The 23,027-nt window shown below is 42.0% G+C and overlaps 1 protein-coding gene across 1 annotated transcript in view; it reads right to left on the bottom strand.

Moving 5' to 3' along the window:
• Positions 1–23,027, bottom strand: part of LOC118556298 (proprotein convertase subtilisin/kexin type 5-like) — a 112,470-nt gene that overhangs the window by 5,560 nt on the left and 83,883 nt on the right. Inside the window, exons 7-8 of the mRNA XM_036130305.1 lie at positions 2,790–2,900; positions 2,499–2,592 (exon numbers count right to left, since the gene is read on the bottom strand). Of these exons, the coding sequence (XP_035986198.1) occupies positions 2,499–2,592; positions 2,790–2,900 (205 nt within the window). The remainder of the gene's footprint in view (positions 1–2,498; positions 2,593–2,789; positions 2,901–23,027) is intronic.

Genomic DNA, 23,027 nt, shown 5'->3' with positions numbered 1-23,027 from the left:
AGGCATCAGCTGCTAGCTCTCGCTAACAACCCAGCCACAGCAGCTGGGGTTCGGCCAGAAATCCACAGGGAGATAAGGAGGAAGAGTCAGGGGAGATGGGTGGAGAAAAACCGACATACCTGGAGGAGAAGATATAGACCCTCATCTCCATCCATCATCATGGGCAATATAAGATCCATACAGAACCATCTCGTGTTAAATGCAGGAAAAACTAAGGAGCTAGCAGTGAACTTTCAGAGGCACAGACCCACCTCACTGACACAGGTGAACATCCAGATAACTGATGTGGAGATGGTGGACGCTTAGAAGTACCTTGTTGTTCACCTGAACCATAAACTGGACTGGGCTCATAATAATGATGAGGCCTTTTGGAGTGTAGGGGGCGCTCCTGAAGACGTTTTTTAACTCTGTGGTGGCATCAGCCATTGTGGTTTGTTGAAGCAGCAGCTTAAATGTTGCCGAGAGGAAACGGTTGGATAAGCTCATTAGGAGGGCCAGCTCTGTCCTGAGATGCCCCCCTGGACCCAGTGCAGGTGATAGGATATAATGGGGCAGTAAGAAAAATAACATCAGTGATGGACAATGATTCCCACCCCATGCATGGAGCTGTTCCAGAGCTGGAGAGCTCTTTCAGTGACAGACTGCTGCATCCTAGATGCTCAAAGGAGCGTATTCGCAGGTTGTTCCTCCCGGCTGCTGATAAGACTTTATAATCTTTGCCGCTCACAACAATAAAGGAATTGCTTATTTTAGCTTATTGTTCAGGCCCCACGACGGCCTTTATAGGAGCACACATTTACACCTGATACAGTCAAGGGCTTTATTAGCAGCATCGGGTCTGGTCGAGACAGAACACTTGACACTGCTGCTTGAGCCTGACATTATCGCTGACCATTCGCACAGCAGGCAACAAGCCAGAAATACAGTCGTACAATGGTGCTATCTAGTGACGCTTTCACTCACCTGCCACTCCAGTCTCCTCACTCACTCTTCTGCAGGCTCAGTCCTTTCTGGACTTGTCTCTGTAGTAATAACTGGTTTAGTCATACAACACAGGCCGAGCACAGGCCGCCACTACCAGCTTTTCTCCCATGTTGAATGAAAACTGCTTTGTCCCCGCCGCAGTCCTTTACCCCACATCACAGCCACATCTAGCTCCTGATTGGTTGTCGCAACGCAGCAAGACAAAAAGGGTCAGATTTTTCAACTCCAACAACTGTCGCTTCACATCCATCGCAGGTTTTATGTTGCTCTGGCATCACTTTAATCTTCATAAACTCGCCTTTTGCGTTGCTAGAATCACATCTGTTACCTTGCTTAGTGTCATGTCACGCCTGTGTTGCGCCTGTAAATAGGGGTATCATGTAAATCTATCGCCCGGGCTGCCACATTCGCGTTTGGTGTGAACGCACCTTTACATTGCATGTTAGATATATGAGAAGTCAGGAGGTTTGTCTAAAGTTCAGAGAAGACATCATTGCCTTGGACAAAGACAAGCAGATGCCCAAAATGTACCTTGACATAGGATTGGAAGCAGAGTTCATAAGTTTAATGTCAAAGGAACAGTGGCTCCTCTATATGATCATGGTAGCTGTTAAAAGATCGCTTGACTGGCGGCAAAAGACCTGCATCCAGACTTGGTGGCAACAACCACTGAGGTTTTTATTTTCCATGAGAAGGTACATGAAGTCAGGTACATGAAATGAGCCATGCCTGCACTCCAAGATGATCACCACTACTGAGCCAAAAGCACAAGAAAAGTCAACTCCAGGTTGCTCACAGCTGGGATGCTGCTGCGTGGAGCGATGAATCAACAGTGAAACTTCAGGGGTCCGTGGATCAACAGTCTGTCTAGAGGAGAAATAATGAAGCACATACTGAAAAGACTATTTTATAGTGAAACATGGCGGTGGCTCAGTGAAACTATGGGTTTGGTTCACGTCCTCTGGTATTAGAAACCTGCAGTTTGTGAAGGAGAAGATGGATTTAATCAAGTATGAGGAAATCCTTGAAGAAAATGTCTTGCCTCCAAAGAAACTGAGACTTGGACCTAAAGACGAGACTATAATCCCAAGCATATCTCAACGATAACCAAGGGTCTTAGTAGTAGAGATGCTTTTCATGGAGAGGTTGAATAGTTTTCTGACAGGACTGGTCATTAAAAGTGAAATTTTGCGTTACAAAAAACAAAAACTCCCTTGTGTCCTGCTATTTGAACTGCTTTGATTTGTTCATTGGACACAACTTCTTGTTTTTATTTTGTCAAAGAACCTTCAGTGCAGCAGGGGTTAAATTGTTTTATGTTCACTGGTATTCTGTCAGGAACCCTTTCTTTTGAATCCTGGTTTTTACTTTATACTAAAGTAACTGATTCACTGCTATAAATCCCTACTGTATGACATGAAAAACTGAGCTCTAGCTAAAAAGCACTGTATAAACTAAATATTATAATGATTACCATCATATACTATATCAAAGGAGACCAAGATATGGCTCACCTGCACATGCTCCAAAGTGTTGATTTCATTGGCTCTCCCTTGGCAGCCATCAGATTCAATGTTGATGCTCACTTGGCCTCCAGCAGGGATAAATCTACAACAATAATAATAATAATAATAATAATAATAATAATAATAATAATAATAATAATAATAATAATAATAACAATAATAATGTTAGTATGAAAGCTATTCAGATCCTGTGAGCATGTGATTAGATTAGATTAGATTCAACTTTATTGATGTGTATGTGAATGAAGCTAAAACTAAAATCCAAAGAGGTTTCAGTACCTGTCTGAATAAAACGTCTCCTCTTGCTTGCACTTCCTCTGTGGAGCAGCAGTGCGGAGCAGCACAGCCTGCTGCACCATCAGCCCCGCGTCCAACACTCCAAAACCAAACCTGCAGCAAGCAGGAGAGAGGCGCTTTCAGGTTGTGTATTAGTGAACACCATCACCCGAGACAGGTTATTGTATTAAAATCCTTGCATTGTTGTAACAGTACAGCAAAGCCCACACTAGTCAATATCCCTGAAGAATTCGGATTTTAAGTTATCTCCATTCAACCAAGAAGTGTGTTCCTGACAGGAATTTCGGCTTCTCTCAAAACATAATAATAAAACAGCAGGAGTGTCACTTTGTAAAAACCAATGAATACGCATTCATCTTAATTGACATTTCATTAAAAATGCCCTGTCAACAATGATTTTTAGATCTTCCTCATTACTCAGTGGAAAAAATCTATATTGCTGCAACAGCAACAAAACCCTTATCATAACTGCTGGGCAGCTTTTTACACCTTTCATCTGTTATTTTGACAATCTAGCTTAGGTGATGAACCCCAAGTCTGTGAGGTTGAAGGGCCTTCCCGTCTTCCCCCTAATCTTTAGATCCCTCCTTAGATTCTATGTGGGTGACCAGACCCCTCCAAGACAATAATGTTACTTCCAGTCTTATCAAACATGTTCATAAAATAAAAAAAACAATACTTTAAACGTATAACCTATCAGGTATGAATGGTTTTGGGCTTATATTTACATTCACTTATGCATGAGTATGGCATTATGTTGGTGATGCTGAAATCAGCACGGATCAAGCTTAATCTGGTGGATCAACAGCAGCGCTGCTACCCACAGTGAAGCCAGTTGTACAATGTCAGAGACTGAGAGGGTGCTGGGCCGAAAATGAATAAATAAATCAATAGATAAAATAAAAAAAACTGGCTCCAAAATTGACACCTTTAAGCTTGAGTGAAATTTGTAGTTTTCCATATGAACTTTCCTGGAGAAAGGTGGTCAGATGAGATAAATACTGAACTACATGGCCACAATGACAAGAAGAATGCTTGGGGGAGTCGACGTGACTCTTTTAAACGTACAAACCTGCATTTTGAATGAGAGGCACGTTGGTGGCGGCATCATGGTTAGGGGGGGCTGTTTAGCCGCCTGTGGTACGGCTGCATTGCACAATATGGATGAAATAATAAAAGTGGAAGACTACCGCCAAATCCTTTCAAGCCTAAGAAAATCCAAACAAGCCACACACACAAAAAAAAAAAATCACGTGTGCATCCAATTTTTTTTCCTGTATTATTATTCAAATTTGACAAAAGAACAATTTAGTTGCAGAATTGAAAGCCCAAAATTAATCTAACGTTCATTGGCCTGTAAGCGTCTGACCAGAACTGTGCAGGTGAGCAGCAAGTGCAGCAGTCAGCGTACGCTGCAGGGGCTGAAAAACACAAGGAGGCAACAAGTTATTGATGAAGGAGACGTCGTCCTCTGACACAATCACTTCCTGCTGCCTGGGCTGTGGCTGAGGGCTGCTGTTTGTGCTGCCTGTAATTGTCTGGAGGATTGATTCGAAGCGATGTTCCATCTCACTGACCGTAATCAAGCCTCATTATTCATTCTTTACCAGCCCAATTTTGATGCTGGCGACACAATGGCCGACCTTTAAGCTGCGCCTCTGCCTGGTGACTGTATGGCCACTGCCTATCAAGCTCTCCTTTCCACTTTACTAATCACCACTTCGGAATAATCTTCCCTCATTTTCCCACTTTGCCCCCCATTTCCAACAGACTTGCCGTTTCGGGAAAATCTCATTCTCTCTTCCTCATCACTTAAATTTACCACTATAATTCATTCGTGCTGAACTCAAGAATCCTAAATTTCTCCCCCTTATAATCTGCCGAATCGTGCATATTTATGCGCTTTCACCTAAATAGCAATCCTCAAACTAGGTAACGGGGACATAACTTTCCCTCCTTTTTAGAAAATTAGAGGGGTTAACGAACCGCTAATTTCCGCCATTATCACCATGCAGACCCTGTGCCGTTGATCTCCAATAAGTGGAATTCATTATCCCGATGAAGGGGTCTGTTGGAGAGAAGATTGGGACAGGAGAAAGATGAGCGATGATCAATAACTCAATCTGTTGCCCTGCATGGGGCTCTATCTCCTCTGGCTCAGACTGTCAGTGCGTCTGAGGAGGACAAGCGGCACACACCACCGCCGTCCTAGCAGCACGCCGGGACAATCAATGGACACAATCTAATCAGCCGCCATCGCCACCAATGACTTGTAGCATGTAGGTCCCAACATAATAGCATTAGGCAGACCGGTGTGCAGGGTTGAAGTGTGCGGAGTAAGTTCAAGGGCATTCAGGGTTTGCTAACGAGGAGTAACAGCTAAAGCTGGCTGACAACAGGTGTGTGACGAGAACAGGGGGAGGGGGGGCTTTTTTCTATGTGTGAATGAGCAGGGACAAGCGATCCTCAAAGTAGGGTGCGTTCTTTTACTGTCAAGGGAAACTTTGAGGACTGGCTATGCAACGACCTCCCTGAGTTTCAAAGCTCATGAAATCTAAAATGGACGCGGAGAGAATTTCACAGCTCAGAGCATCTCTGATCGCAGCCATCAGTTTATCTCCCACTGCCACAAACGCTTAAAAACAAGAGAACTCTGCCGCTGATGCTGCAATGTAAACCGAGAATGTCAGGTTTCACATGCAGCACCGGTCCAAAAGTTGGGCATATGATTACTTATTCATGACGAACCGGGAGGTGTATCCACACGTTTATATTTGTCGCACTCGTCGCAATTTTTACATAAATGAATTCTGTGTCAGGGCTGCTACTAATGAAACGAATCACAATGAATCTGATTAGGAAAGACTGCTGCGCCATATCATGGCACTTTTGTTTGTTCTCACATTCCACGGCCACGCCAGAAGAAGTCAACAAAACCTTTTCAATCTCCCACCTCATGTGTTTCTCCACACACCATCGGGGTTGTCACACAAGACTCAATAGCGGTGGTAGGAAGAGAGCTCACACACCTTATGTGGCTCTGCGCTCACAGGTTGGGAATCAAGGGGTGCCTCCAAACTGTGACACACTGAAGCAAAACAACCACAAAAAAACCACCCCTAAAAACATGGATGGAAAATAAGAACAAGCTTGGCTCTGGGAGGGAGTGGGTACCCGTCTAGCAAGCATGGCAGGCCGTCCTTATAGTCAAACATGATGGTGGCAGCATGATGCTGTGGGGATTTCTTGACGGCAAACATGCCATAAACTGGGAACTCCTGCAGGGAGAGCCAAATAAAGTTTTCTTTTTTTCTAATATTTCAATTCAATTCAATTCAATTTTATTTATATAGCGCCAAATCATGAAACATGTCATCTCAAGGCACTTTACAAAATCAAGTTCAATCATATTATACAGATTGGGTCAGATTATACAGATTGGTCAAAAATGTCCTATATAAGGAAACCAGTTGATTGCATCAAAGTCCCAACAAGCAGCATTCACTCCTGGAGAAGCGTAGAGCTACAGGGAGAGTCGTCTGCATTGTGCATGTCTTTGCAGCAATCCCTCATACTGAGCAAGCATGAAGCGACAGTGGGAAGAAAAACTCCCCATTAACTGGAAGGAAAACCTCCGGCAGAACCGGGCTCAGTATGAACGGTCATCTGCCTCGACCGACTGGGGTTACAGAAGACAGAGCAGAGACACAACAAGAGAGACAAAAAAGCACAGAAGCACACATTGATCCAGTAATCTGTTCTACATTAGATGGTAGTAGCGGGTGAGCCGTCTTCTCTGGATTTGCTTCCTTGTTTTGTGGATTTGTCACATCAGCAACGCCGGCAGCAGGGAAACTTTGGAATGCATTAATTTATCAATTAAAATATCAATTAAAATATCAATATCAATATTTGAAATCAGTGCATGGCTTCTTGGATTAGACAATGACAAACGACAATGTTTTCTTCCTGATTCATATCCATAACTTTTTGCACCAGACCCACTGCTTAGCAACTCATACTTTTAACAACTATGCTGTCTTTCAAACTTTTTTCATTTTTTACTTTTACAAGTTTGATCTCTTCCAGTAAATCTAAGACATGTATCACCGTGATTTTCTCATTATAGACTAAAACAAACCAGAGGATAATTGTAAAGTTGTAGTAAAATAATGTTTTTAAAAAGTTTTTAAATATATTTTTTTACAAATAAAAGTCTGCAGAAAAAGTGGTGTGCATTTGTATTCAACCTATTTTACCCTGATACCCCCAAAATAAAATCCTTCTGAGGTCACCAAACACTCACTGGACAAAGTCCACCTGAGTGTAATCTAATCTCAGTAGAAATATAGGTGTTCTGTGAAGGCCTCAGAGGTTTATTAGAGAACATCAGAGAACAACAAACAGCATAAGGAGATAAAATTATGGTTTAGATGGTGGTGGCAGCGTCTTCCCGTGGGGATGATGCTGTTCAGCGGTGGACTGATGGTGAAATTTGACGGGAGGTTGACGGGAACAAAACCTATTTAAAGCTGCAAAATGCATGCTAGTACTTGGGCAGAAGTTCATCTTCCAGTAGGAAATGAACAGTAAGCAAACAGGCACAGCTGCAGTGACACGGTTCATATCCAAATGAGAATCTGCAGCAAGACCTGGAACTCTAGCAGAGCTTGAATTATTTTTGGTATGAAATATAATATGTTAAATTATCACTGTTAATAAAACAAAATTTCTAATAAAGATTTGGACTTAAAAATCACTTACACCCCTTCCTTTGACCCATATGTCTGAATCTCTGTCATCATTTTCATCGATTACTGTAACTGTTCTTCCCCACTAGATATTTCACAGCGTGGGGCGCACTGATACCCTGACCTCTCATATAACCGACTGCTGGTGACTGGTGCTCGCCACCCTTGTCCCTTTTAGTGATTAAATATACACTCCCAGGTCTGTATCCCTAAGCGGGAGCGCTGCACCCATTAAATCCTATAGCTCCTGCTGATCGATCGGGTTTTGCTCCATGGTCATAAACCCACATGAACAGATACCTAATAGAGAAAGCTGCAGGAAACAAGTTTACTCAAGATGGGACGTGACGAAAACGACAGATTTGATGTTTCCTGCCATGCCAGTGGAGCCGCACCACTGAGACGAGGCGCTTTTCAAGCAGAAGCTGGCGCTTTTTTTTTTTTCTGCCATGTTGTCTTTGGCACAGGCAGGAAATGGAATTAAGGGCACACCCTATGGATACATTAAGGTGCAAAGGTGTGCAGCTCTGGATTCATGGCTGTGGGGCTTTGTCACACAGTTGAGTGACTCTTATAGCAAGTTTGTGAAATTTCTCTTCGGCATGGAAGTGCTAACGCAAAATCGTACAAAAATCATTGGTAATACAAAAAATATTTTCAATCAAACCCACATAATGTAACCCGTATCAAGTAATTAGTCAGAAAACACAGCCTTCCAATTTTCAGCTTGTTCTTTCTCCACCTCCTGCGTAGTCGGATAGAGGTTGAGCCAAGCCGACAACAGGGTGACAGCCAATCTTCTGTCCACGCAGCACGAAGCATGTTAAACCCCCCCGACCCCCGCCTCGGATCTCAAATCTGTGGCTCTCGCTTTTTCTCCATCCACTCTCGCTCCTCGACTGCGATCGCCCTCGCAAACTCTCACTCCCTTTTTCTTTTTAACTGTCGGGACGGAGGCCACTCCCCCGCACCTCTCCATGGGGGCCCCTTTGTAACTGTGGCGGAACCCCTTTCACTTCTTTGTTCAGCCGTCCCTCTCAGCTCCTTTCTCGGTTGATATTCACACCATCTGCCAAAAAGCAGAGGAAGGTGCGCGTAAATGCAGCCAGCACGGAGGCGTCGGGCTCTCCGGGGTCGAGCTCTTTGCTTCGTCTTTGCACGAGGCGCCCAAAACACAGATTTAAACAACTGGTACGCTGCAGCCAAAACAGATTTCTGCAGCTACCCAGGGAACAGGCGACGGCCATCTCACCCCTTGTTTGCAGTGGTACATCCTGCTATAACCCCCCCCTCAATATGAGCGGCTGTAAAGAATCACTCAAGCCGCACTAAGCAGCTGCCTGTGAGTTAGGTCATTTTCCCAGGAGCCACAGAGTGGGCATTGGCAGGACCTCAAAAAAAAAAAAAAAAGAGAAAAAAAGAAACGGGGACACCATCTGTTCAGTGCCTGAAAAGGTTAGTGACACCTTCTGTGGTATCAACAACTTCTAATTAAATGGCCGGGAATGCTACAGCAGCCCTATCGCGTGATTTGTGGGCTTGACGGCGACGCAGCAGCGCCGCGTTTGTCAAATTCACACACACCTCTCCTTCACATCTGGGCACGCACTAATGAAAACCGAGCGACGAGCGAAAACAATGAGCACTTATGAAGATGGCACGCGTCTACTGTGGCCAGCAGAAATGAGGTTTTGTTTTCTCCTATTTTCTTCCCTCCTTTTGTGCCTCTTAGTTGGAAGCTTATCAGGAGCATAAAAGGCTGCATTAGCCCTTTGGTCAATCCCAGCGTGGTTTGTTTCAGTCATATCATAATGCACTAATTTCATTAACATTAGGATTTAAATGAAATAACAAATAGACTTAATACTCATCTGATTTTCAACGTTCTTGCAGCCAAATCTATGGCTCAGAAATGTTACTAATTGGCTTATTAAGTAATTAACTAGAGGTCTTAATTATATCTGCGCCACTGGGACCCCGTTCTGTTGTAACCATGAAATGCTGTGCTGCACAGCTCGGGTTGGTTTGCTGCAATGTTGCGGTTTTATCCGATTAATCTGCATTTTTGGGGAACACTCACAGGCCCGAAATTATACAGGAAGGCCCACTCACCAGCACAGCTTTAAAATGTCAAGTGAATTAGCTTGTGAAGAGTTAAAAGTTTAATGAAATATATTGCAGGGAGGAAAATGAGGGGTTTGGCTCAGGCAAGGACTCAGTCTCAGGAGAATGGACCCCGAGCAGCCCTCTCAGTCTCTAAAGCCATCAGTCAAAGCAGCCGCCCGCCGTCCCTGTGTTTTACACAAGGAGATTTCTCCAGGAGCTGCGGTGATCTACAACCCGTGACCTCACTTAAAGTGTCCGGCATATTTTGATTTGTAGCTCCGGTGTTATTCAAACTCAGATTCAAAAGAAGATGAAAATGGACAGAGAGCTTTTGTTGGATGCACACCAAGGTACAGTCCTTTAAAAACGTCTCCGCCCTTGTGGGGGGAGAAGAGAACGGGCAGGAGAGGGGGAAGTTGGGAGGAAAAAACTGCACTAAACGCTTGGCAGGAACCTTCCCTTTCTGATCCAGAGCCACTTGCTGTCAAACTGGACAGAACAAACATTGAACTGGTAGCCAATGGCCGCCTTTTAAAACACCGGAAACAATACTCTCGAATAGGGTAGATTAAACAGATGGAGTTTGTGGATTGGTCTTTTTAACTCGTGAGATTTTTTTCCCCATTATCTCTAACCATCACCCAGACCCAGGGGTGTGATGTAACTTGATACGTCTGCTGAATGTATCTACTTCCACTTCATCTGAGATGAACAGCATAAATGCATCATTTATACAATCTAAGGATTTGTGATAAACGACAGCACCCAAATGTTTGTACAAGTACAGCAATGCTAAACTTGGAATAGTACTTCGATCTATATTTATGAAACTTTTCAAAACTCAAGGAACATTTTGAAGGAGCTACATGGTTGATTATTCCCTGAAGACAAGTCATTTTTATTAACAGTGATAAGTGGTTGCTTACTTTACAACCAACAATTTTAGGAAAGCTCTGGTCTGAATTGATGGAAAGATGGATGAATAAAATACATAGCAATCCAGGAAGAGAACGGAGACTGTGGCAGACAGTTGGTCACTTTTTTTAGCAGGACCACACAAATCTGTGGAAAGACTAAACACTGAAGTTCCCGCACACAGACTCACCATGTAATCCGACAGAGCTCAAGCTATTCTACAAAGAATGGGTAAAAAATTCTCGCTAGGTGTGCAACACTACTCACATAATATCACAATAAAATAAATGGATACTATATGTTTTAAAAATAGTGAGATCTCTTTTTCTCACTCTGCTGAATTCTCCTATTGTTTTTAAATTTGCATTATTTGTTGTTATTTCAACTTTATGATCTCTCTGTCTTTTTTTCTTCATAGCAGGTACTCCTGTTCTGGGGTTCTGTTAGCTGTGACATCCTCCAGGGGCGCCAGATCATCTGTCATTACATAGAAAGGATTCCTGGTTCAATGTGTGCTTTTTGTGCCTCTGCTCCTTCTTCTCTAACCCCCAGTGAGTCGAGACAGATGACCGTTCACACTCAGCCTAGTTCTAGTGGTTTTTTTTCCTTTCAATTAAAGGGGAGTTTTCCTCTCCACTGTCGCTTCATGCTTGCTCAGTATGAGGGATTGCTGCAAAGCTATCAACAATGCAGACAACTGTCCCTGTCGCTCTACGCTCTTTTAGGAGAAGTGAATGCTGCTTGGAGAGACTTGATGCAACCTACTGGGTTTCCTTAGACAGCAAACTTTTTGACTAATCTGTTAGGATGATTTGATCAAATTTGCCTTGAGATGACGTGTGCTGTGAACTGGCGCTATATAAATAAAATTGAAGTGAGTAGAATTGAAAATATAATTTAAGTAATAAATTGCTTATTTATCGTTTTTAGAGCTTCAGTTGTTGTAAAAACATGAAGGTTTAAGGAGGACGAGCGTAATGCCTTTTTGAAACTTTCCTCATAATTTTTTTCCCCCGTATTTTCAAACCCCTGTAGCAAAATACCAAAATTGCTACTTACGCATGAATTATGCATCAGCAGAGGTTTAGAAGAGAACACCCCCCACATCCACCCACCCTCCACACCCACCCTCCACACCCACATACACACACTTACTTTCCTCATAGCTCAGTAGGGTGCACTGGGGTGATGAGTGTCTCCGTGTGCGGGGGGTTGGGCGGAGGGGTGTACAGGCACCCCTCTGTTTGCCTGCTGCACCCCTCTGCTGCGAGACACGGCACCCCCTGCAGGAGGCGCTTCCCCTGTCCCTCAGGGCACAACACATAAACACTCGTTCTGCACATTCACCCCGGTTCATCTGCTGACCCATCAATCAAATGCGTACGCACAAACACACAATTACCATAAACATGTTGCATTTCTGACAAAGCTGAGTTATTACATCTCTTCAGGCTTTGCATTAAAAGGACAACAGATGATATCTGCACTATGGTGTCGGCTAGGTTGAGCCATGGAAGGCAAAGTTAGAAAAAAGGGACTCGTTTGTTTTACCTGATGAAAACATGTAGGTCTGATGAAGCGAACACTCATCCTCCTCACCATGGTTATTGCCGTCATCAACAAGACGACTTTGGTCTTTTCTTCCAACTAATGCACGCACTCACAACGCCAGCCTGCACTTTCTCTCAACGAACCAACAATTACCTACACACTGATCCCCCCCTCATCCACCCACTATTTACAGGAAACAATATCTCTGCACAGCTACTCCAGTATTAAGTAATAGTGGTATTGTTGGTCTGTGGCTGGGCCATTTCTTTAATTACCCTCCAGACGCACACACCCCCCGTCTCTTTCTCTCCTCTAACTAGTAGTATATATAGACCACATGCTCAGTCACAGAGTAATTGGATCAGCCATGAAAAAAGAGGCAATCTGGATAATTCATTAATCTATCTGGCTGGGGCAGCGACGCACGGCCAGTTTTACAACCCCACCAGGGAGACTGAGACTCAGACTGAGAGACCTGCTGCCCTCCGACGATCTATGGCCTTGCACGCATTGGAAATGGCTTGCTAAAATGCATTAGGTGTGCATGTGCTTATTCTTATTTCACACACATACAAGATGGTTCTCAGAAAGACCCAGACCCACTCAAATAAACAGGTTTGCTGCGGTCTGTGAGGACAACGACTGACACGAGGCGTTCCACTAACTTTACCCACCACAATGCGTTACTCCAAGCATCTAAACCTGAAACAGTTCTGGTGAGGCATCGTTTTACAGTCTAACACTGGTTTAAACTTCTTCACAACAATCCCCCTAGCCTGTGTGCTGTGTTACGTGGTCTTCATGATGCTGGTGTTTCTCTAATGTTCTCTGGCAAACCTCTGAGACCTTCACAGAACAGCAGGATTTATGTTGAGATCACATTACACACTGGTGGACTCTATTTAGCCGTTAGGCCACTCCTTAGTTGCTAAATATTTTCTTTAAGGGTATGACAGTAAAGGGGGCTTAAAACAAGGATATATATTGTTTTCTTTCCACTTCACCATTATGTGTTGTTCTGTGCTGGTGTATAATATATAATTCCAATGAAATACTTCAAAGTTGCATGTCACAAATAGTAAAAAGTTTGATAACTTATAAATACTTTTGCATAGTTTTGTGCTTGATCTTCAGTCAGTGAACCAAAAAGTGGAAAAATAAACAAATGGGTCTTGTTTTCAAAGCAGACTTTCTAAACAGTTATTTACTATGCTCTGACGACTGCACAAAAACTTCCCGATTAAATATTTTTTTATGATTTCACTTTTTTCTGGCAACTGATTTTTCTTCTTCTTGGATTGTTCAGGGACATATGACTAAGAAACAGTAACATATCGGCTCCTTTGCTCGGTTCCTCTCCTTCACTAAAGCGTGTGCCTTTTTTAATGCACAGTAGCCATGTAAGCACATTTTGAAGCACTTGTGTGTTTTGATTAGTGTTCATACTATGGATATGAAATCTATACAACCCTTTTAAAATGCCAGGTTTTTGTGACATAAAATGTCACCAGTCAGGAGAAAAGTGCAGAAGAACTTCCAATGGATGAGCTGTACATCATCAAGTGGAGAAAATGCAGTCCAGCAGCGGCTTAATGAATTACTAGATGTCCATGCAAAACCAAAGCAATGGCAAGAAGAAAACTGATCAGGAAGGCTGCCAAGAGACCTAAGGTAACACTAACATAAAACGCAGCAAACTCTGGCAAATACTGACTGTTGTTGGTGTGACAATATTCTTCATATGTCTGGTATACAGGGTAGGCTGGCAAAACAGAAGGTTTTTCTTACTTAGAAAACATACACATCTGTCTAAATGTCCCAACAGTTTGTGGGAAAATGTGTTCTGGTCTGATCAAACAAGGGGGTAACTTTTTCACCATGTCAACCAGACTTTCATTCGGTTTTTCTGAAAATGTTTTGGCACCTGTCCAGGAGTCTCTGTCCATCCTGGTGGCTCGCACTTGAGCCTTAACTCACCATAATTCCAAAAGCTATGTTTTAAAAAGAACACTATAATCACAGTGAGACATGGTGGTGGCTGTTTTTCTTCAACTGGAACTGGAGCCTTTGTCAACATTGGGAAAATAGTAAACAGTACCAAACACCAGTTCATTCTGGCAGAAAACCTCCATGTTTCTATTAGAAGCACAACAGCTATCCAAAGCATAAGAAGATTCAAGTTTTAAAATGATAAACCCATATCCCAAAGCACTCTCTGATAAAAAAAAAAGTTTGTGTATTGATCAGAGGGAGGCTACACGGCGGACGCTCTCCCTGTCTGACAGATATGAGACAATTTAGGACAAGGGAAGGCAGGTATTACCAAGTCCAGATCTACAATGCTGATGGATTCCTACCAAAAAGAGACAGACTCCTACAACATTATTTTGGTTTTGTATCAACTATGTTTACAATTAAGATATTTGTTTCTCTTTTAAATGAGTTGTTCAGATTGCAGAGTTTATTAAAAGTGGAAAAGTTTGGAAAATGGTAAATCTGGGCGTTTTAACGAAGGTGTAAAGACTTTTCAAATTCAAGGTTCTTAAACTGTTCCTACAGTAACAGGCCAGAAAAAAACAACTAATGTCTCGCTCTGTCATAAATCCACAATGTGTCTTTCATTATTCACTGATCGGGTTCTGTAATAGAATCAAGTTGGTCATGTCTGTAAACAGTGGAACATATAAAATGGTTCTTGCAGCTCTTCCTTTTTTATAAAATTTGAAATAAAATATATACTATTCCTCTATCATCTAGCCCCTATTTTAACAAAACCTCAATTAAATAAGAAAAAAAAATGCACTCAGTAATAAAAAAATAAGATACAATACTCCATTAATGAACTAAATTGAACTCTTTTCATGCATTGTAAGTCTGTATGCAAGAGATTAAAGGCCTAATGTGGTGTGCAAATACAAATGAACCTACACAAAACAAGCTTGAAACCTCCAGCGAAAAAGCAGAAAATGGATTTCAGACACAAGATCTGTGTTTTTTTCCAACAGGGTGTGGAGAAGGGAGAAAAAAAAATTCTTAGGATGTCAAAAATCCAGAAATAGTAGCTGTAATAGCGTGAAGGACAAGTTTAGTGTGAAACCAAAAGCTGAAACAAGTGAGTCTCACTATAAAGGCCTTGACTAGAAGCAGCAGAACATCATGTCATGCTGAGCATATACCGCACATCAGGGAATGGTGTCAAAATAGAAATTTGGGTTGCTTAAATCTCTGCAGAGGACTGAGGTGAGGAGTGTAAGCGAAGAGGGGAGAGCAGCGTTTCCACAGTCTTCGACAGTTTCTCTGTCAGGTTCAGGGTGGGATCTGGAACTCCAGAGGCTGCCTCCTCCTTTTTTTACTCCCCCCCAAACACAAGCTTGTGTTAGTTGCTGTCAGATCTAACAACAGAATGGGAGGATACACGCGCAGACACGGACACATTTCTCAGCGTGGCTGCATGGTGGCAGGTACATCAGATCTATGGTAACAGATGCCACTGGCAGACACCAGCTTCTGTTGTGTGCACAACCCAGATCATATGTTGTAAAAACACACGGACACAAACAGGCTAAAACAAGCTGCTTTTAGCTTACAGTGATGAAATCTCACGTCTGTAAATAAGCCTTAACCCACAAGTTTGTTGTTTTTTTTTTCTCATAAAATCAGAGTTTGAATTCTGGCAATGTTGACGGCTTTGCTCATACCCACTGAACTTTCTCACAGTCTGTCATGTTACAACCAAAAAAGCTTCATAGTATGTCTTTGGAATTTTAGGTTGTTTTTGGCAAATGATCATCAAGTGGTTGGAAAACGATACATACAGTGCTGTAGCACATTATTTTCCCCACACAGATTTCTTTTGTCACACTTACTGCAAAGTGACTCTCACAACTACAACCAGAGTAAATACTAAAAACACAGTTTTCGAATGAAGATGTCAGTTATGGGTTATGAGGAAGAATATATCCAAATCAAACTGGGTCTTCTTTTTCTTGGTGGTCAACTTCAGCTGCAGTTGATGTGTTTTTGCTAGTGCCACTAACGTCCGATTGTGGTGCCTCCATGTTGGGATCTTATAACGCTGGGCTCAAACCAAGCCAATAGATCACTGACATTGCTTCGTGTTTCTTTTCCTTATTTTTTAAATCTATTTCTTTACTCAGTGGCAGATGTTATTTCAAATGTAACTGAACAAAATACCTGAATAAAGTCATACATCTAGTACAGGTACAGGTAAATGTTCAGCTTTTGTAAACTACTTAAAAATGTACAATGTACAGATAAATTGTAAGTAATTATACTTAAGCAAGTAAATGTAACTAGCTGGTGAAGATTCTCAGTCATCCAGGTCATGGTCATTCCAAAAAAAGGTAAAAAACAAAGCAACTGGACTTGTTTTCCGTAGTTGAAAATTTTCAACTATGGAAAACAAGTCCAGTTGCTTTGTTTTTTACCTTTTTTTGGAATAGATGTAACTAGTTACTTTCAACCCCTGCCTGCCTGTTTTTAGACAAAACTGAAACATGGCCATAAGGAATAGAAATGCAATCCTTCACTTTGCACAATTTTATTATTTAAAAGTAGATTTGATGTTTGTAGATGACATTGTGATCTGCACTGTGAACAGGGAACCGGTGGAGGAAAACCTAGACAGGTGGAGCATTGTCCTGGAAAGAAGAAGAATAATAGTTAGCTGTAATAAGACTGAATACATGTTTTTAAATAGGAGGGACCCAAGTGAAGCCGTGAGGTTACATGGAGCAGAGATAAAGAAGGTGGAGGACTTTAAGTACAACAGCCCAAATCAACAGCAAGTGTGGAAAAGAGGTGAAGAAACGTGTCCATGCAGGTTGGAACAGGTGGAAAAAAGTGTCAGGTATGATAGAAGAGTATCACTGAGAATGAAAGGTGTAGGAGACAGTGGTGAGAAGAGTGATGTTGTCTGGTTTAGAGACAGTGGAGCAGAGGAAGAGACAGGAGATGGTTTGGACATGTACAGAGGAGGGACATAGGAGACATCGGTAGAAGGAGGCTGATCTGGAACTAGCAGGCAGGAGGCCTAGAGGAACACAAAAGAGGAGATTTATGGATGGAGTGAAAGAGGACATGAAGGTAGTTGTTGTGAGAGAAGAAGATGCAGACGATAGAGTTAGATGGAGACTGATGACTCGCTGTGGCAACCCCTGAAAGGTAAAAGCTGAAAGAAGAATAGCTCTGAAAATCACTTTTTTCTCCGCTTCATAATCTCACATTATTGCTGGTCTGTCTCAGGGTTTTGCAACCTATGCAATCCAGAGATTTTTACCCTCATTGCTATTGGATTAAATTTACCTAGTGCAGCAAAACTGGGTTGAGCAGTAAAAAAAAAATGTCAAATCCTACAGATATCATTCATTTTCTTATTTATGTCAAGCATTTTGACCAAAGAAACACCTAAACTTTGACCACCAGGGGAAAAAAATATTGAGTAGATTAAGGCGAATGAAGTGATTTGACTATTTTTTTCACATTTTTTTTAAAGAACCAAATAATTTGTAGCCTAAAAACCCCCCACAATTTTCCCGTTTTGTTGTGAAATTTGTATTATGATCTTCTCATAGAAGAACAGCCAAAGGTAACCTTTTATATCTAAGGCTTTACCCCTTACGATCATGTTGGAGCCACTGTTGAAGAGTTAAAGTGTCACATGTGCTTCTGAAGCCACAGGTTGCAGTTAAGAATACATTAAAGTTCTCAGTAGTAATGCGACAAAACGTAAAAACGGTTTAAAGGGGTGAATCTTTGTAAAAGGCACTGGATCAAAAAGAGGTGGCTATAGATGACCCCTGCCTTGTAACACTGAGAAGAAGTTTGAATCCTGGTCCTGAAAAGTGCTGTCTATGTCTGACCTGTCCCTCCAAGGCGTTGCATGAGCGATGACACACTGGCCTCGATAATCTCACAGATAAATCATCTTTAGTTGCTTTCTAACAGCCTGACAGACAGGCAGCTCTAAGTACCTGGGAGGGTAGCAAAGGGACACTCTAAAATCTCCAGTGATGGGAAGCATTGCCATTAAGAAAACAGTTAGCCACCCCCAGCTCCCTCCTATCAGCCTGAGTTCCTGGCTGCCATTTTGGCTCCATCTCAAGGCGCTATTCTGGCTCTATCTCATGTCACCGTTCTGGCTGCCGTTCAGCTCTCGCGTTGGCTCCTGTTCAGTCTCCATCCTGGCTGGGCTTCAAGCTCCACAGTGACTGTGTTTTAGGGGGCTTCATTGTGGCGGTGCACCCCCCTCACCCCCACCGCTTCTCCCTCCACCCTCCTTTCAGTTTCAGCACCCCAGGTAGCTGGCCTCCTGCCCAGCCAGCAGATCAGTGGGAGATCCAGGCTCAGGCCTTTTGTTTGGGGTGGCATTTTGCCTTTGTTTTCCCAACTCGCCTGTAATCTAAACACCCAAAACATCTCATGCTTGACAAATCGGCCCTGAGATGAGGGAGCAGCGGAAGACAAACGGCTGGAAGCAGTTCAACCCCAGGCAGGACTGATGGTGTCCGACTGGGCCTGACCTCCCAAAGGTTAAAGACACGTTCACTTACAAAGCAATCAATTACTCAGACTGTGTGGGCGCTTTTAAGCAACCTCCACTCCCGCCTTCCACACAGCCGGTGTTATTGATGAGGGGTCCCTGTGTACTGCGTCCTCCAACCTGGATAGTGTATTGCATTTCACAATTGAAATAAATCTCAGATTCCTTGTAGTCGGCACCTACATGTGAACGCCTGTCTTACTATACATCATCTCTCTATGCCTCCCTCCTCCCCTCCCCTCCCATCTCCTTTTCCCTGCCTTCCTCTCTTCTCGGCAGGTTGTTGTAGCAGGTTTATTCTTGTAGTCGGGCACCGTGGGCCTCGGCAGGCCCCTCAGCTGTTCCGCTGGGTTTGTAATTACCATTTCATTAAGAATGACAGTTTCGGGGGTTGAAGCACCATTTCATCCGGGTCTCGTGGGGAAGGCGCTTGCCAAATTTCCAGCGTGAGTGGCAATTATCTCTCTTCGTGTCTGCAATTCACCATTTTGTACTTAGTGGCTTGACAGTGGCGAGGAACATTTTTTTTTGGGAGTAATAATGGGTCTGAGATATTTACACTGCAGCCCACTCAAGCTGAGCTCTGGGAACGGACTGATATGAGCCATCATCGGAGACAGATGAAACAAACTAGACAAAATACTACAGAGATGAGCACTACTAGTGTTTATTTTAATATACTCCCTAAACAGCTTCATAAAGCGCTGCATACGGTTAAACTGAGGTTAAATCTGCTTGAAATCCTGAAGTCAAATGAATCATGAGGTTTAAAAAGATCTTATGGATGTAGGTGTCAAAATGGCACAATGTTTTTCATCAAAGTAAAGTCCTTCTCATAAACCACTACACAGTTGCCAGGACCATGTGGACTTGCTCCAGTGTTGTAAGTGTAAGCTATTATTATGAGCATGGCTATGTATAGATGAGCGCCTTAATCTTCCCAGCTTGTTCCAGTTTTTAATACTTTATTTTGAAGTGAGAAAGGAAGTAGGTCATGAGTTGCCCTGTTGTGCCAACCTCACTGAACTACAAAAAGATCACTTAAAAACTCTTTCTAATCGTTGGAGTGTCAGCATTTTGGGGGTACTCAGAATGACAGAATGACAGAATGATGCAGTTTATTTGAAGGAGGAAAAAAAAAGACATTGATTTTAAAGCACTGCGATAATGGTTACTGAATTTCCAGTCATGCTGACCACTCAAAGCGCTCAATCCCACTCACTAACATGCACATTCATACGGCAATAACGCAGAATGGTGGTCAACTTTGGGTTAAGTGCTTGTCCATCATCATGTGAAAAATGAATGCTGGAGTCAAACCCACAACCTTCCATTTGCAAAACAACTACTCTACCCACTCAGCCTGTAAAAATAATAATAATTTTTATAGATGCACAGATAAATAGATTGGTCATCAGAATCGGTTAATTTTTAGCTTTAGCACCCCTGACTGGTGATTGGAAATAACGTTTTGAATGCTGTTATTAGATCTTATATTGGCTAAAATCTGTACCAGCCAATCAAGAAGCAGAGATCCGAAACTTGTCACAATTTGTTTTTTCTTCTTTCAACAGAAGATCTGCAGATGTTACATAACATCATTAGAAAGTCATCATAAGAAAAAAAAAACATCAACAAATATATAACATATATTACATATTTATTTATTCCGTTGCTGACTTCAAGACAAAGAAGTGGAACCTGTTGATTTACATTCCAAATGAATACAATTACATCCAAAACTCACCTTAAAATTTAATACTAAAAATGGGAAGGAGATCCACTTAAAACCCAACAAGACGGAAATTAAATTCAAGTAACCAGCAGCTTTGCAGAATATCTGTTTGTTGTACAGCTTAAATAAAGGTCATTTCAGGGTCAAGAGGGGCAGAAGACTTTCACATAATTAAAAATGATTTAAAAATGTAATACCTACGTTTTCAAATATTAAAGTAAGTGATTTTTTGCTTTAAAAAAAGGGGACGGGAAACCTTTTTGATTTATAGTGCCAGGATTCACAAGTGCTAGTCGTAGCTATGGATCTTTCAATTGCATGTCTTCTCAGAATGATCCCTAATTTCTACCCATTTTACAAAATTGCATTTCCTCCCGGCAGAGATCCGAAGAGGCAGGCAAAGCTTTCTGTGACCATATGGAGAGGGAGGCAGAGCTGAGGCTCAGCGTTCAGCCGCTTCCTGCACGCTCTCTGCTAAGGACTGCCTGCTATACTGCACTGAACCTACTTCACCAATGAAAACTAACTCCATACACACCTAAAACCATACACTATCACCGCTGACATATTGTTGTAGATCTCCTCTTAGGGGAGAACCATAATGCTGCGATGAACTGCCGACCTGTCCAAGGTGGACCCCGCTTCTTGCCCAATGACTGCTGGAGACAGGCATGTTGTGCTCATGTGCACATGAGCACAACATGCACAATTTCACACTAACTCAACACTTATGTCAGTTTGTAGATTCCAAAACCCTGTAATCAAAAAATCAAACACATATTGGTTATGTTTCTTTCAGATACAGGGAACACACACACACACGCGCGCACACACACACACACACACACACACACACACACACACACACACACACACACACACACACACACACACACACACACACATATCTATACGAGGTGTGATGCTCACGGTAGCACCATCAGGCTTCCTGCTGTCCTGTGAATGGGTCAATTCTCCCTCTTCATCTCTCTTATCACTCCGTCATATCATTTTCTGTTGAGTTTGAACTAGGAATGGTGTTACAGAGAGTTGATAGGGTAGTAACACTCCAGCCTCAGCTGTGGTGATACAGGAACTCTGAAGGCAGTAACTGTGGGTCGCACAATCAAACATACAGTACAGCAATAATAATAATAATTAGTATTGTACAGTATGTTCCATCCATCCATCAGTACCACAGTAAGTTGAATGTCACTATACCATTGGGTTTTATTCTTGAGGTTTCTGTGAATGTTCTGAGTCAGTATTAAATTAATTGCCTTGCAAAAGTATGCAATCAAAATCAATCAAAAAGTATTGAACATTTTCACATTTTGTGATGTTATACCTAATGACTCATTTTAGTAGGTGTAACATCACAAGTAGTGCCAACTACTCAAGCAGAAGGAGTCAGATGAGTTCTGAAGGTAACTGGTAGCCATGGATTTTATTTAAGAAAAGTAAAAAGGATTTTAAAATAAAAAAAATGCAGCCCTTACGTTACAAAATTTATTTATGGAAAAACAGTTAATGATGCAGAAATTTCAGGAAGGCATTGGAGAAACAGTTGACACTGACATTAAGGTCATTTTTGTTACTTGCTTTAGCCTAAAATGGAAGCACATAGAGAAAATCATTCTGAGGCAGCACAGTATATTTCTTAATTAAAAAAATCCTCTGGTTCTGACAAGGATGTGAATCATTAACAATATTAGTCCGAGTGTAACTTACAAGGGAAATATTTGCCAATGAATCAGTACTGGCCTCAAACCATGTGATTAAATGTCAGCCAGAGGGACTGTTCATCGATGTGACCCTGGAAATACCTCGGCCCCTACAGGCCCCCATGCACAGGGGTCCACAGGAGAAAGATGCATGGTATAAACTGAGAAAGACAGAGAGGCTGGTAATGCATTTAGTGAGCAGGGTTTGTAATGGCCTTGAATGATTCTTATTAGCTACGGTTAGGGATGGACACGGGAGAGGAAGGTTCTAATTTTGGCAGAAAGTTCAGAGGAAGCGAACAAGTCTAGTCCAAACATAGAAGACACTTTTATTGAATTGATAAGAAAGTCTGAAGAAAATCATGACCTAAATTTGAGGAATTTCATATAAAACTGGAATTCTGAGCAAAATGTGAGGCATCAACATTCAACATTCACTGTGCGAGGCTATTCCTCAGAATGAATGACACCGACTAAAATAATCCATCAAGGTTATTATTTATTGCATCAGAATTTATTGTTCACTTTTCAGACTTGAATCTCTTTTAGTTTAAATCAAAGGTAAGTTGTTTTCTGCGACATAACTATGTGTGAGAAAAGCCACCGAATGACCACATTATCTACTACATTTTCAACTAAATAAATCTTTATGGAAACTTGTAGACAAGAGTTTGGACCTGCATCTGTCTGATTAATGTCATTTCTGGATATACTGCTGTGAAAGCCTTTATGAAGTATCAAACAATTTCTACTGTAAATATTAACATGTTACAGTTTCAATTATAACATGTTAACTAATGGGGCTTAATAAAACCCCTTTTAAAATAACCTGTATTTTAGTTTTTTTTCCAGGTTAGTCATTATATTTCAAGTAAA

This window comes from Fundulus heteroclitus, unplaced genomic scaffold, assembly GCF_011125445.2.
Source record: "Fundulus heteroclitus isolate FHET01 unplaced genomic scaffold, MU-UCD_Fhet_4.1 scaffold_331, whole genome shotgun sequence".
Classification (NCBI taxonomy): domain Eukaryota; kingdom Metazoa; phylum Chordata; class Actinopteri; order Cyprinodontiformes; family Fundulidae; genus Fundulus; species Fundulus heteroclitus.
Note: the sequence above shows the minus strand (reverse complement) of the source record. Positions and strands in the feature narration are given on the sequence as shown.